The 14128-nt window shown below is 36.4% G+C and overlaps 1 protein-coding gene across 4 annotated transcripts in view; it reads left to right on the top strand.

Annotated features, from left to right (window-relative positions):
• The window catches only part of OPA1 (OPA1 mitochondrial dynamin like GTPase), a 49134-nt gene extending 36482 nt beyond the window's left edge, over positions 1 to 12652 (top strand). For all 4 annotated transcript variants that reach the window (XM_030279862.4, XM_030279859.4, XM_030279860.4 and 1 more), the window contains 2 exons: positions 10099 to 10176; positions 10704 to 12652. In XM_030279862.4, the coding sequence (XP_030135722.1) occupies positions 10099 to 10163 (65 nt within the window). In that variant the 3' untranslated portion in view covers positions 10164 to 10176; positions 10704 to 12652. The remainder of the gene's footprint in view (positions 1 to 10098; positions 10177 to 10703) is intronic.
• Positions 12653 to 14128: the final 1476 nt, after the last annotated feature.

Below are 14128 nucleotides of genomic sequence, written 5' to 3'. Positions count from 1 at the left end.
GTAACAAACTGGTTTTAATCCAAGTGAGTCCCCTTTTTTGTTATGCATTTATTCAAAGTTGGGGGTAAAGTCTGTGAAGAGTACTTTGCATATAATTACTTGCTCCATGGTTTTCTTTCTTTTTTTCTTTCATTGCTGTTAGCTGTAGAACAAAAATGTTGTGTGAAAGTAATCCTATGCTATGGTCATTACTGTAGCCTAATTAAATTTCAGTTCCTTCACATGACTGCCAGTCGTGTTTTGATTTGACCTCTGTCCTTTATGACATTGTTGATTACATGTGCTCCTTAAAATCAGGCTTTGACTTGGCTTTCTAAAGCCTTTACTTCCATTTGCTCTTCTATTATGAGCTTTAACTCTTTTTTAAAAAGGTCACGGTGTTTCATAGGGGCAAAGCTCAGCTGTAGGAGGAAAGATCTCTCAAATAAGCAGATCATAGGTAATTTTCCAGTAGAAACTAGAGGCAGACAGAACAGCTCAAAAAACAGTGGTTAGTAGTTCTTAAATCAGAACCAGTGTGGTTTTCAGTGTTTACAAGATACAGAAAAAAGGTATCATTTTCAAGATATTTGAAGGTTGTGCCAAAATGTCACACCTGTTGCCCAAAGACAGAGGAAAGCATCTTAGGAAATGCAAATGGAGAGTAATTTTATTAGAATCTGATTAATTAGGGTTATTTTTTGCTCTTATTTCTTCCACAGTGCCTAAGTATTGGAGTTTTAGAAGATACTTAAGTAAAAATATGGTTACTTTGTAGTTGTAAGACAATTCCAGAGGTGTCAGCAGTCTTGCTTTGATCTCATTCTCCTTTCACCTGGCCATAGCAGCAAGGAACACTCACTCATCTTATCCTGGGCTGGCAGAACATTACACCAGGAAGAAGGTGTGAACTTCCACCCACAGAGATGCACAGCAGCTGTTTCCCTCTGGAAATTACCAAACAGATCTCCAGCTTCTGCTAAGCATGTGCAGGGTGGCTGCTGTCTTCACAGTCCCCTGCCAGCAGCTTCCCTGAGGACATTAGTATGGCCTGTGTCTTATCAGGGGCTGCTTGTCATTTAGAGCACATTCATTTCTGCCCAGATCTCAATCAGTCACAAAGTGTGGGCTGGCTGTTTCTTAACGAGTTCAAGCTTGTGCTGGTGTCACCAGTGTGCTGGTGGCAGCATGACTCCTGTGCTCCCTTTGAGCTCTGTAGAGGTCCTGGTGCTCCATGATGCAGGAACTTGGGGACGGTGTGTTTGGAATCAAGTCTGTATGGTCATGTCCTTGATTTCCCCTAATTTTGAACCCACGCAATATCTCACAGTAGACTTGCAAACTTCCTGTTAGAATGCAAATTAATAATTTTTGCATGACTATCATGTTTTTAAGTCCCTGTAGATAATTAAAGAAATCAACCCAAGCAAGTGTACTTTGATGTGAAAGACGCTGGTTAAATGTTCAAATTCTTTATTTTCTCTTGAGTTTTGAGGCAGCAGCATGAAACTAATGAATTAAAACCAGAAGAATGTGTAGGATGGTCTGTGTGTCAAAGTGCAGATAAGGTAGTTCCTGCTTTGTGTCATGGCAGAAAGTGCTTTAGAAAGCTGCATCTTCTCACAGAGGGAAGTAATCCTCAAGGGAGAGCATACATCACTTGCAGATATCCTGTGATGGAGTGATGGTTTACTTAACTTAAGAATCCCAGATGACCAAAGCCTGTCTGCTGTGATTTCTTAGTTATTGATGAAGAGTTAGGCACCGATGTCCAGGTCCTAAAACGGATCCTTACAAAGTTCACCACATTTGTCACTGACTAAAAGAAGTCTATCACTTAAAGTTGACATTGAAAAATAGTGATAAACTGCTACATGAATAATGACATATTTAATGCCTATTAATCTTTCTCTAGACCCATGTCTCTTGTACTTGAGGGTCATTGTGGTGTTGCCTGCTGAATTTATTTTTTTTCCTAAAATTTTCTGAATGATGCAAGGATCAAAACATCTAATTGGATGCTATTTTCTCTTTAGTACTGGTTCCTTGTAAGGGTACTTATTAATCAAAATTTAAGTACTTATCATGGAGAGATTTACTTATCACAGAGAGATTTAGTATTGGTATAAATTACAGGCTTGTAAATGGACCAGTATATGCTTTTGTTCTAAAGTGGTATGAAGCTCTGGAATATAACATTCCCATTTCCAAAAGCTGGAGAGGTCAGTGTCATGTATGTTGCACATTATCAATTGTAGTAGACTCCACTTTGCCCATAGGAATGATAGCAAAGAAAAAATAATAGAACCATTTGGATATGGTGACATAAATTTCTGACTCTTACACATTATTGTTACAATCTAAAAATACATCTAATAATTTCATTTTCTGTCTTATTCTAGAGACACATTAACTTAAATAGTCCTGATGGCATATTGCTTCATTATCGAACTAATTACTGAGTATGCTTTCTTCTGGGTGGAGAAACACCCAAAAATATATCAGTTATTTTCTATGTTAAAGTCTTTACAGTTTTATAGCCTTAAGGATACAGTAGCCTTTACGTAAGTAGTTGATTTTCATCACTGTGTATATCCTTTCTGCATAAGGAAAAGTTTATCTTTGTCACATCACTGGCTGAATCCTTGGGTAGTATTTCTGATTTGCCTCTATGCTTTTCACTATTGCACGTAAAATAATGAGCATCACCATGTTCTGATTCATCCTAGTTTAACAGTTTTGATTCGGAAGTTCAGTTTTCATGTATCTGTAAGTCTGATACATGTATCATGTATCATTTTATAAGGTTGCCTTGTCATTCTGCTACTGTGCTCTTTCTAGCTGCCCAGTAAGGAACACAGCTATCTTCTGTTGAAAGACTGAGTTATTAGAGCAGTTTTAATTAAAACATCTGAGATGGAGACAGAGGACTGAAAGATACCCAAGTCCTCCTTGATATTGCAGACCTTGTGACTCTCATAAACTTGCAACTTAATACAGGGTAATAATCACTGGTACATTAGGCTAACCTCAATGACAGTGTAGAAGTAGTTTGTGACCTCACATCACAGTTTGGTAATACTGTTTCCTTCTGTACACAAGCAGGATTTCCATGAGTATGAATAGCTACTGGAAATTTCTGTTGTATAAAGTCAGTAGTCTACATAATTGTCACTTTTGCTTTAGCCCCATAGCTTGGTTCTGAAATGCTCTGTCAGAGACAGGATTTCATGCTTACCAGCATGAGGAGCCCCAGGGATTGCTCCAAGAAGCTCAGCCAGCTTCTGTTCTATTCCACCATAGAGGGGGCAAACTTGTGGCCAAAACTGTTATGTTAAACTGAGAGCTCTCACCAGTGAATCTGGAGCAGCTATAGATCAAGACATGGATTAGTAACCTACTATTTAAACAGCACAAAACACAGTTCCCGTTTCTGGGGCTGAAGATCATTGTTAGTAATGCTAAAATATTGTTGCAGTGCTCAGTGGCTTGCAAAAATAGCTGAAGTGTTTTCAGACAAGCTGCTTCTGCTGCTGCCTGGTTATCTTTAGTGTGAAATAAAGGTAATACGGTTTCATACAGGCAGCTGACAGCTTTACTCAGGTGTGCTATGAAGGGATTAATAATTCATATGATAGTAATACTTGCAACAAAGTAACTTCAGTGATGGCAGCTGTGACTTGGGGTTTTTTTCTAAGATTTTTTTTTCTTAATTTTATTATGTTTCTACATCAGGCTAAATATACAACTTGGAGGTCATCTGTTCCTGTTTAAGAGGTGGATTTGCCTACAACAGGGAAAACAAAACTGTATCTTCATAGGAAACAGGCACCTTGATGTTTTCTCGTGTTATGGCCATGAAAAAGGAAATCAAACTGGATGCTAATTCAAATGTCCTGATAGATTACAATGCATATAAAAAACATAACATTAAAGGACACCTACTACAATGTAGCATCAGTGGCATCTTCATTCAGGCTAACTACTAGTAACTAATGACCATGCCAGCTACATTCTGCAAGCTTGCATTTTAAAGGCTGTATATTCTTAATGATTCATGGATTTACTATATGAACTATTATAAATTCCATTTAAACTTTTCAGGATTCTGCAGTGCTTTTATTACACTAATGAGCTAATTGTTTAAGAATCATTCACATGATTCATCCTCCTGCTCAACCTTTTTTTAAAAAAAACTTTTAGCTGCTGTAACTCTCTTGACAAACAGTATTTATAGCAGCTTGACAGCAGGATGAAGAACAGCGTTTGTCTTTGTAACAGCTTAAAGAAAAGACCTTTCCAGCACCCAGCCATGCAGTTACAATCTTGACCTCTTTCTTTTGCTGGGAACATACATACAGCATACAAGCAGCACCTCCCATGTGTTTTCTTGACCCTTTGACTGTCCATTCACTTCCCATCTGTTTTGCAGCCTTAAAGGAATAGAGGGGGCCCTCTACTTATAAATCTGTCTTTGCAGCTGACAAATTATGTTCTGTCTCTTTAAGGACAGCCTGGGTGGTTTTGCCTTTTTTTGCCTTCTCCCCCCCTTAAAACTTTAGCTTTCCTCTCAGTCTTATCCAGAGGAAAATATGGTATGTGAACAAGAGGAAACTGGCAAAAAATGTGATAGGTAGTTTCAAAGGATTCTAAAATTCAGCAGGACATGACCTTGCAGCGATCAGGGAATTCTGGCAGTGTTTGCACAAAGCATGAGTAAGCGTGTTGCTGCAGGTAACTGTGGCTGGGAACTCTTCCTTCTGAGGCATTATTTGGAGTGCCTGGGAGAGTGCTATCTCATACCATTTTAACAAGTACTAAAACTTTCGCATGGCCCTTAGAAAATCAAGGAATGTGGCACAAAAGGCTGAACTCCAAAGAGATGATTCCCCAATCCCCCCCCTCCCCCCCTTTTCTCCACCTGACTGTTCATAGGGGCTTATACAACTATGGAGTTTGTGTCTTAGATAGCCCTAAGGTAAAAATCAGCTTTCAATAGAGAACTTTGGATTGACATCTCTAGTTTTAATGGTGTGTGTCTGGGCATTGTGATGACTTCTGACTGACAGAGCTTTCCTTTTTACTAGAGGAAAGATGATGCATTCACAGCAGTAAATTCTGAATTTCTGCCTCTGTGGTTAACTAACCATAACATAGAAGTAGCACAGCAAGAAGTGAGAATGTTTATAGGCAAGGAAGGGATTAAGGAAGGAAGGATGATAAAATAAAAAAAAGGGGAGAACTCAAGTCTAAACACAATCCAGAGCAAAAGGAGTAAACAACCATGAGCTTTCAAATATCAAAGCCATGTAAACGTGAGTTGGAGATAGAAGTCACTTTAATATAGAACAGGAGGGTTTATAATAAGATATTAACACATTTTTGTGGTCATTTCATACTGTAGGTCTCATCAAAGTACAAAATAAAGATAGATTTGTGTCCAGAAAGATTTCAGAATTTGTTTTGCTGCTGCAATTGAAATTTGATATAATATGTGCACATTTGTAATTGGGAGGGGAAAGCTTTTTGATTTGCCCAAAGTACTCATGTACTCTGGCACAGACAGATATGAACATCTTTAACATTCTCTGCTAAAATTACTGGTTTGTTACAGGTAAATATGTATTTAAATGTCTCAAAATAAATTTATCTTGAGAACCATAAGACAGATTTTGTGGACAGAGGCCACATCTCTTAGTAAGCCAATTAACACAGCTGGGAAATACAAGAAACCTTTTCTTGCCTCTAGGACTGTGTTTGAAATAAATCAGTAATATACTTTGCTTTTGTAATTTGTGTTTATTATTTGGGATTGGCCTTACCTCAGGAGATTTGCTTGGTAACTTGCTTCAGCTGTTTCATTTTAGCGCTGTTTATTGCTAGCTAGCTAAGCTTGGGTATCTCAGGCAGCAATCAGAAAGCAAACTTTCCTTGTAAGACTGAATATTTCAGGGGGAGTTCCCTTCTGGCCAGGTTATGATAGCAGGAAAAGCAAACTCTATCTGTGCCTGCATCTTTCTGTGTTCACAGTGTATTCCAAATCCTCATTACAGTTCAATTAGTCTGGTTTTCAGCCTTTTAGATCTGGGATCACAGGATTAATGAAAAGAAAATGAGCCGGTAGCAATATCATTTCATATGGAGATAAGGAGAGACTGAGCATGAATGAGGATCTCAAGACATCTGAATAAAGAATTTCCTCATTCTGTCAGTGAAGTTTTATGGGATATGGAGGGAGGATTATGGGAATATTCATGACCAGATCAAGAGGCATAATGAGTTGATGTATGAACCAGCTTATCTTTTAGGTAAACATGGGGTAAATGGGAAATAGAATAACCATTCATTGCCTCTAGGCCTGTGAATTTTACTGTTCTAAGATGGAAACAAGGGTTTAGTTACAGTTATTCTTCATTGATTTAATTTGATTTTTGATCAGTGTTTAACAGGTGCTGGAAGAATTATTTGTAACTTCAGGTCTGCATTAGAGCTGGCAAAGAGCACATTGTCTTTCTAGAATCCAGTGCAAGCAATATGTGTATTAAAACTTACACAGTACCTTGTAATAAGTGTAGCACTTTTGTTAAAGTCCCTTTTGTGACATGGGAGCATTGTATGAAAGTGCTTGGGTAGTTCAACCAGTTACAGAAGAAATTTGCTAGCAAGCTGAATGCTTTTAATCTGTGGTTTACTTATCCTTGGAAAAACACAGTATCACAAGACGTAGAGCAACAGGTCACTTTTTGTCTACCCCTAAATTTACTTCTCCAATATGTATTCTTACCTGAAACCCAGATGCTTTTCTGTGTTTGGCATGCTGATAAATTTTCCTCAAAACAGTGATTGTAATTTACAAGTAGAAACTACTGATAGCTTCATCTCAGTGTCAGTCAAAATCCTACAAATGTGGGTACAGAGCTTGTGCATTTCACTTTCCCTAAAGTTGGGTAACATCTGATTCTTGAATTGTGAGAATGAATAGTTGTTCCACATACAAAGTCACATGGTGCTGATGAAACTGTGGACAGTCACCCCAGAACTGCAGGACCTGCATTTGCACTCCTCTATTAGAATTCTATCCAAGCACTTATTTACTAGTTTAGTAAGATGAGTGTTGTGTAAATGCATAACTCTGCCCTCAGCCTATTTAAAAAATGAACCAATTCAGCAGACTGCTTCTCTGAGCTACAGAAAGGACTTGCAGGAGAGTGCTACAGGTTCCCTGGGATCTGCTGCTGCAAAAGGTTTTACCATGGCTAAAAATACAGGGCATAGCATGAATAATTGCAGCTATTTGGCACTCATTGTAGCTGCTCTTTTTTAAGAATAGCCAGCATATTATTTCAAAGTATTAAATTACCTCAAGACCTCATAATTATTACAGTTAAGTAATCATTTCAATTCAGTCCAAGTATAAAAACTAGTAAAGTGCTCATAGTATGCAGTCAATTTTAGTATATGTTCTCTGAGTAAACACAGCTGATTCAGTATATTCTGGTGGAATACATATTTGCTATCCTGTTATTTTAATATGCCTTAATCAGAAAATTAGAATAGATTTGTTGGCACAAAGCTTTTTTTAAGGGTGAAATAATAATTACAGGTTTTTGCTGATGCTATTAATTTTCAGAGCTGGAATATTTAATTAGCAAGAGGTTAAGAAAGGAAAATACTTGCATTTAATACTGTTAAATCTGCCTGCTTTCACTGGGTCTAATGGCTTGATCAATACAAAGAACACACTTGGGAAAACAGGTTGCAATTGGGAAAAAAATGTGCCACAGAAAACTACTGAAAGCACAACATAAAGAGATCTTCTGAGTGGTGAGATCTCATTCCCAGTTATCATGGGCAACTGCTGTTCATTTTGGAGAGCAGGGTCCAGGATTAATATTTCTAAACCCAGAATCATTATAGAATATTTTGGGTTGGAAGAGACAGTAAAGATCATCTGTTCCAACTTCCCTGCATTGGTCAGGGGCACCTTCCAGGTTGGTCAAAGCACCATGCAGCATAGTGTGGTCAAAAAATGTTATTTCTATCCAAAATAGTAGATTATTTCAAAGGCTGATTTTGTAAACATACATAGAGCAACAGTATTGAAAGCTGAGGTAAGTAGTTCTGTGAATTAATGCCATAGAAATCATATTTTCTATACACTAGAGGTTTATATACTGGAATGCAATGCATATTCTTTTTTTCATTTGAAAAGATAGTAGTGCAAACACTTTGAATGTGCTCAGTAAGGAGAAGTGATCATGGAACTACCTTTTTTTTTTCATTTATGGCTCTCAAAGATTCTGCTGAACTGAATTAGAATTTTTTTTTTTAACTTGGTAAAAATCAGCTACTGCTGTTTCTTAATTTCCAAAGTACAGCTTTTGCCCTCACACTGACTCTAATCTTCATTTAGTATCATTATAATTTAATACCTTAAAAGAAAAAAATATCAGCTGAGATTCAATAAGCTTCTTTGGTGTTTTCTCTAGGACTTGAGTGTGATTCAGCTTCACTGTACTTCTGTTTGTAGATAAGCAGCACTGGGGAGGGCACGCTGAAGTGTTGAAAGTGTCAGTGGCTTACCCTTCATCACCTAAGAGTTGCAAGATAAAGAGAGAAGCTTGAGTTTCTTCATACTCATGCAGGCTATTTTCCATACTTTATTTCACATGCTCATTAAAATTCTCTACTTCTGTTAGAGCAGGACTGCAGGGGTTTGTTGAGTTGTTATTATTACTATTACTCTGGAATGGATTTTATGTTTATGTTTGAATTTTATGTTTTATGTTTGTTTTGTTTGTGGGGCTGTCATTTTGTTAGATCAAACTTTCAGTTCCTGTACCTACATTAGTGTTTGACCTGTTTGGAGGTCATTTTTTCTGCTTATGCTTACATATCACATTTAAAGCTGATTGTTTTATTTGTCTTTTTGTTTTACTGTTACTTCAGCTCAGCAAAGTTGATAACATATGGTATTGATAAAGAGAAGAAAACATAATTTTTTTTTAAAAAAAGCTCAAACCTGTATCTCAGACAAGGGAACATATGGCTTTAATCCAATTGTATTTTTAGCTTGGAAAAAAAATATTTGTCTGTGTTTATGCTCATCTAACTTATTTTTGTCTGTCCTATTGCTTTCCCCATTCCTTCATATTTCTGAAGTTTGTGTTTTTCATGCCTATAATCGCACACAGAAGGACCTTCAAATGAGGATGTGGTGAGAGAGAAGCAGGAAATCTCACAGGCTTTGGATTCCAACTGCATTCTAAATCTTCCTTCATAAGCAATTTAATAAGTCAAATAGGTTATATGATGACAAGTGTTGTATGGAATTGAGAAAAGAGTGGAAAAATGCCTAAACCCCTGGATTTTTTGGATTCTATTTTGCCTTTTCATTCTAACTATTTGTTGTTGTGGTCAAGTCTTGTTTTGGTCGGCAAGTAACCTCCCAGATTTAGTTTTTGTGTAAAATGAGATTCTGCCCACATCCATCTGGTTACTACTGAAATGCAAGAAAATAAAATGCAAGTTTTAAACATTGTTTACATCATGTGTGCCCTTTGGAGGAGGTGTCTTGAATACTGACGTGTAGTTTCCTGAAATTCTCCTTGGTGAACGGGCATGAGCTTTCAACTTTATTTAGAATGATTAGTGGTGTTTGTTACACTTGCTGTGGAGAATGAGGACATTTGGTTAAAGAAGAAAGGGGCTAGTTGGCATTTTTTAAAACTTAACAGCTTCCTGCATGTAACAAGTGTACAGTAGTTCTGTGGTGCATGATCTGATGGAAATTTCAGGTTTTTGAAATACATTTCTAGTACTGGATTCCTTCAGGAAATTTTTGAATTATTAAATTAGCAGGATAATAATAAAATATATCTGTAGGAGTTGTTCGAACAGGACAGGGTTTCCTTTTTCCTGATGCAGAAAAATGTTGTAAACCTCTGTAACTGAAAACAAAAATGCTTAGGATAATACTGATGACAGCATTAATTTTTGTTTGTGTTTGCATGTTTTCATTCATGGCTTTGTGTGGGTGGGTTTTTTTTGTTTTGGCACCTGTCCTCGAGTACTTAATAGTAATAGGAATTTGAACAGGGGTCTTCTTATTTCCACCAGAAAAAGTTCGGGAAATTCAGGAGAAGCTTGAAGCCTTCATAGAAGCCCTCCATCAAGAAAAGTAGATTGTTCAAGCAGGTAATCATGTTTTGATCATAAAGAGATTGCTACAGTTATCTCATTGCTCTATATAAAATTATCCATCTCATTTAAATGCATGTTTTCATACAGACTTCATGAAAATTCCTATTTGTTTTATTCCATTCTCTGGCTGCTTTTGCTTCTTGCTTCTTATCTGCAGAACGATACTTGCTGCTTTTACACTACAAGCAGACATGAAACTTAATAACAATACAATTACTGACCAGTTATTTAAGTATTGTGAATCACTGTAGGCTATTTGATTACTCTCAGTTCAATATTTTTATTTGTATTATGAGAAGAAAGCATAACTAGCTGGAATCAAAATTAATGGAACACTTTTCTATGGAAACATTTTGGTTCTTTTGTTTTTCTTAAAGACACTGTATATTGTTAGCAAAAATATTTTCATGCAGATAATTTCCAAATCTCATTTCTTTTATGGATTTCTCTCAAATCTGTATGACCAAGTGCTGTCATGCATTTGTACATATTTTAAAATAATTGTCATTCTGTTTCAACAGCAACTTTACACAAGAATGCAGCTTCTCCAGGATACCTTGCACAAAGACTGAATTGAAATGGCTTTTGTGTCCCATTCTCTTTCCTGTCTTTTGGGGAACATCCTGAAATGTTGAATGAGAAAGAAAATAATGTCTCATGGGATTGAGAAGTTCAGTTAAAATCCACCTGCTTGTTTAATTTTTGAAGCTACATGCACAGAAGAATCTGATTTGTGTCTTAATGAGATAGCTTGGGAGCTTGATGAAGTTGTACATTTAAGGAGGTTTTTTCCTGAAAGGGGAAAAAGGCTTGTTAATTTTAATGTGTCTTGTATGGTATAGCTGGATCAGATTCATAAAATTATTTTATCTGTTGTCATTTTCTTGCCTGCGGATGATGCTGGGAGTTTGACATAACATTTTAGTATTTGTATGTACATTAAAATGCCCTTCTAAGTAATGCCATTTGTATCAGTTATGCTCTGTGTTGAAGCATTTGCTGATCACTGTGGTACGGATTTAAAAGCATTGTATTGACATCCTGAGAGGAAGTGGTGGATTTTGTTAAACTCCTAAACTATTGAGAAATGTCAGCCAAGCAATTCTTGTAGTTCTTTCACCTGAAAGCACAGACTGCTATTCAGTGACACCATAAAAGGTTTAGGCTCAGGAAATAATGTCAGCAGCTGGTCCTTTTACCTGTTCTTTCCTGATACATGTTGTTACTCTTGAATGTCAGCCGATTACATTTCATTTCTGGGATTGCACAGACTCAGATTACCTTCTTAACTCCTCCCTTCACCATAGGTACAGAGTAACCTGATGGAATAGCTGTGAAATGTAAAAAGAATGTACAATTCCAACTTCTCCAACATCCTAACTAAAAAACAAAGGAAAACTTTCATTAATACAATTTTTACTAATAGCTACTCTAAGACCAAAATAAATTCTATAAAAATGTTATGCACAAGGTCCTTCCACACCCACTTGATGCCTACCATTCAGTAAAATTAGTAAGGCACTGAAAACTGCCTTCCTGTTTTGCCATAGAAATGTTACTTCTGACAAATTTAAGCATGATAAAAGCTCTCTATCATAGGTGCCTGGTGGGTAATCACCACCACATTTCTCTGCCCACACTTTGCCACAAATGATCTGGATACATTTCTGAATACTAGTGTTGAAGGAGGTGTTCAGCCTGAAACAGTTTGTGTTGCAGTTGTCTGATTATGTACATTGAAAAACTGACCTGGATTTATTTTCCCTTTTGAAAAGGCAATTGATTTTGATTCTACATTTCATGTAGAAATGAAAAGAGAGGAATCTGAATGTTTTCCAACAGATACTGTTTTGGTTTGCTCTGAGAGGAAACAATACAAAGTTTGGAAAGATGTTCCCCAAATGTTTGGACATAAAATATTCAGCTATGTGGACAAAAAGCTAACATGGAGTTTAAAATTATGTTGAAGGGTTAAATATTTCAGGGTGATTTAAATGAGTGTTTGGAGATTTTCTGTTTAAAATTAATTACCGAAAATGAGTGTTTAAGAACCGAAAAATGAAAAAATGGCTTTTGTCATGACCATCCTCTGAAGATAACTTCAGAAATGTAAGTTTGCACAATTTTGAAGGCAGACACCTTTGTGTATAGTAAGTGAAATAAGTCTGTACTTTGTAAAAAAAAACAAACCAAACGAAGAAACAAACAAAAACTTTTACATTTACCTAGAGATCACTGTTTGAAACTTCTCTGTAATGTAAATGTTGCAAAATATCACATCCAGTGGCCCAACGTTCATTTCTTTTTAGTGTGATGTTCCTGTGGGTTTAGTTCCAACTTCTCTGTGTTGCTCATCTAAGACTTAGCATGATGTATTCCATGGAAACTAGGTATTTATTGAATAAAAATGTAACTGAAGGAATAATAAAATGTGGGTTTTGAACACGGTGCTTTTGCACCTAAGAAGTCACTTTTACCTTCTTTTTCTCGTTTGTTAGGTTGTGAACAAGGGTACATTAATGTTACCAGTATATGTTAATGATAGCAAAATGTCTGATTCAGAAGATCTGGGTCAGCACCAGGTCAGCAGTGACTGTACCAACTGTTATCTTTATTATATAAATTAATGTACCATTTATATAATACATTTAGACAAAGATCTTGTATCAACCAGCATGAGAAGGATTTGCTGAATATTACAATAGCTTTGAGACAGAAAACACAATTATTTGACCTGCCTAAAATGCATGTGGTACTAAAGAGTATGTTATTCCAAACTACTTTGCACAAGTTCACGATATTTTTCTGTATTTTGTAGGCTACCTCCAGATTCTGGATACAGCCATTTATTTTAAGGAGCAATGACTAGTCTGAAATTTCTGTATCTTTTTAAGTTTAGGGAGGAGAATCACCAAATGTAAACATTGTTGTTCCACAAATGGCTATTTCATTTCCAAAGCATGTTCATTACTATCGTGTAGATATGCTAAGTTATTTCTACTTTTTATAAAAATGAACTGTTTATGAGCCAGGGTTTAAATGCTAATGGCCAACAGGTATTCTGACCCTTTTTCATAAAAAACATATAAATGATGTCTTTTCAAATGTCAGGAATTACTCCTTCTCAGTGTTTATGAGTAAACTCATCCTAAGTTATCAGACTATGAGAGAAATTAAAGTTTTGGAATTGTTTAAAAGTGTAAAAACAAACACAGAGGGTGAATATGTCAGTGATGTTCTTGGTTATTTCACACACACTGGTGTGCTCTTTCATCATCAAAGCCACATGAATCTGGTTCTTTGCTGACTATATTTTTGAACATAAGCTGAGTTATGATGTAGTTCCAAGGCTAAGGTTTTTTGTGGATTTTCATGTATCTTAATGTAGCTTAGTAATTCTTAACAATTGCATTTAAAAATATGCAAGAGATTTCATCATTTGAAATATCAAAATACGGGAATCTCTAAAACCGACCCAGGACCCTTTGAGTCAGCTAGAGCTCTTTGTTCTCAGTGGGATTTTTGTACTGGAGAGGTCTGTGGGATGTTCTTGTGTCAGGGAAGATACTGCCATAAGAACTGTCTGTGTAAATACCTCTGTGTTCTTGCAGAGTTGCAGCTGAGATGTTTTTTGACTGTTTGGAATGTGTTTCTGGGTGCTGTGGTGGTTTAGGGAAATCTTCCAGCAATGCTTCCTTGCACAGATGGGATGTACAGTGGTAAAGTTTACTCAGATTCTGGGAATACCCTTACAAGACCCTAACATTAATGGCTATCTGAAAAAACTTACCATCTGAGTGAATTACCATATCTAAGGAACCTTTTTCTTTTTAAATGTCAGTTTAAAGTTCTTGGATCCTGTTCTATTTTTTAATTAGTCCAGTATCCATCTTCCCTTGCAGTAATCTTCATAGACCATGATAAATCACTTGCTAGTTTTTATTCA

The sequence above is a fragment of the Taeniopygia guttata genome, chromosome 9 (assembly GCF_048771995.1).
Source record: "Taeniopygia guttata chromosome 9, bTaeGut7.mat, whole genome shotgun sequence".
NCBI classification, from domain to species: Eukaryota; Metazoa; Chordata; class Aves; order Passeriformes; family Estrildidae; genus Taeniopygia; species Taeniopygia guttata.
The sequence above is the reverse complement of the archived record's forward strand: the minus strand, read 5'-3'. Positions and strand labels throughout refer to the sequence as shown.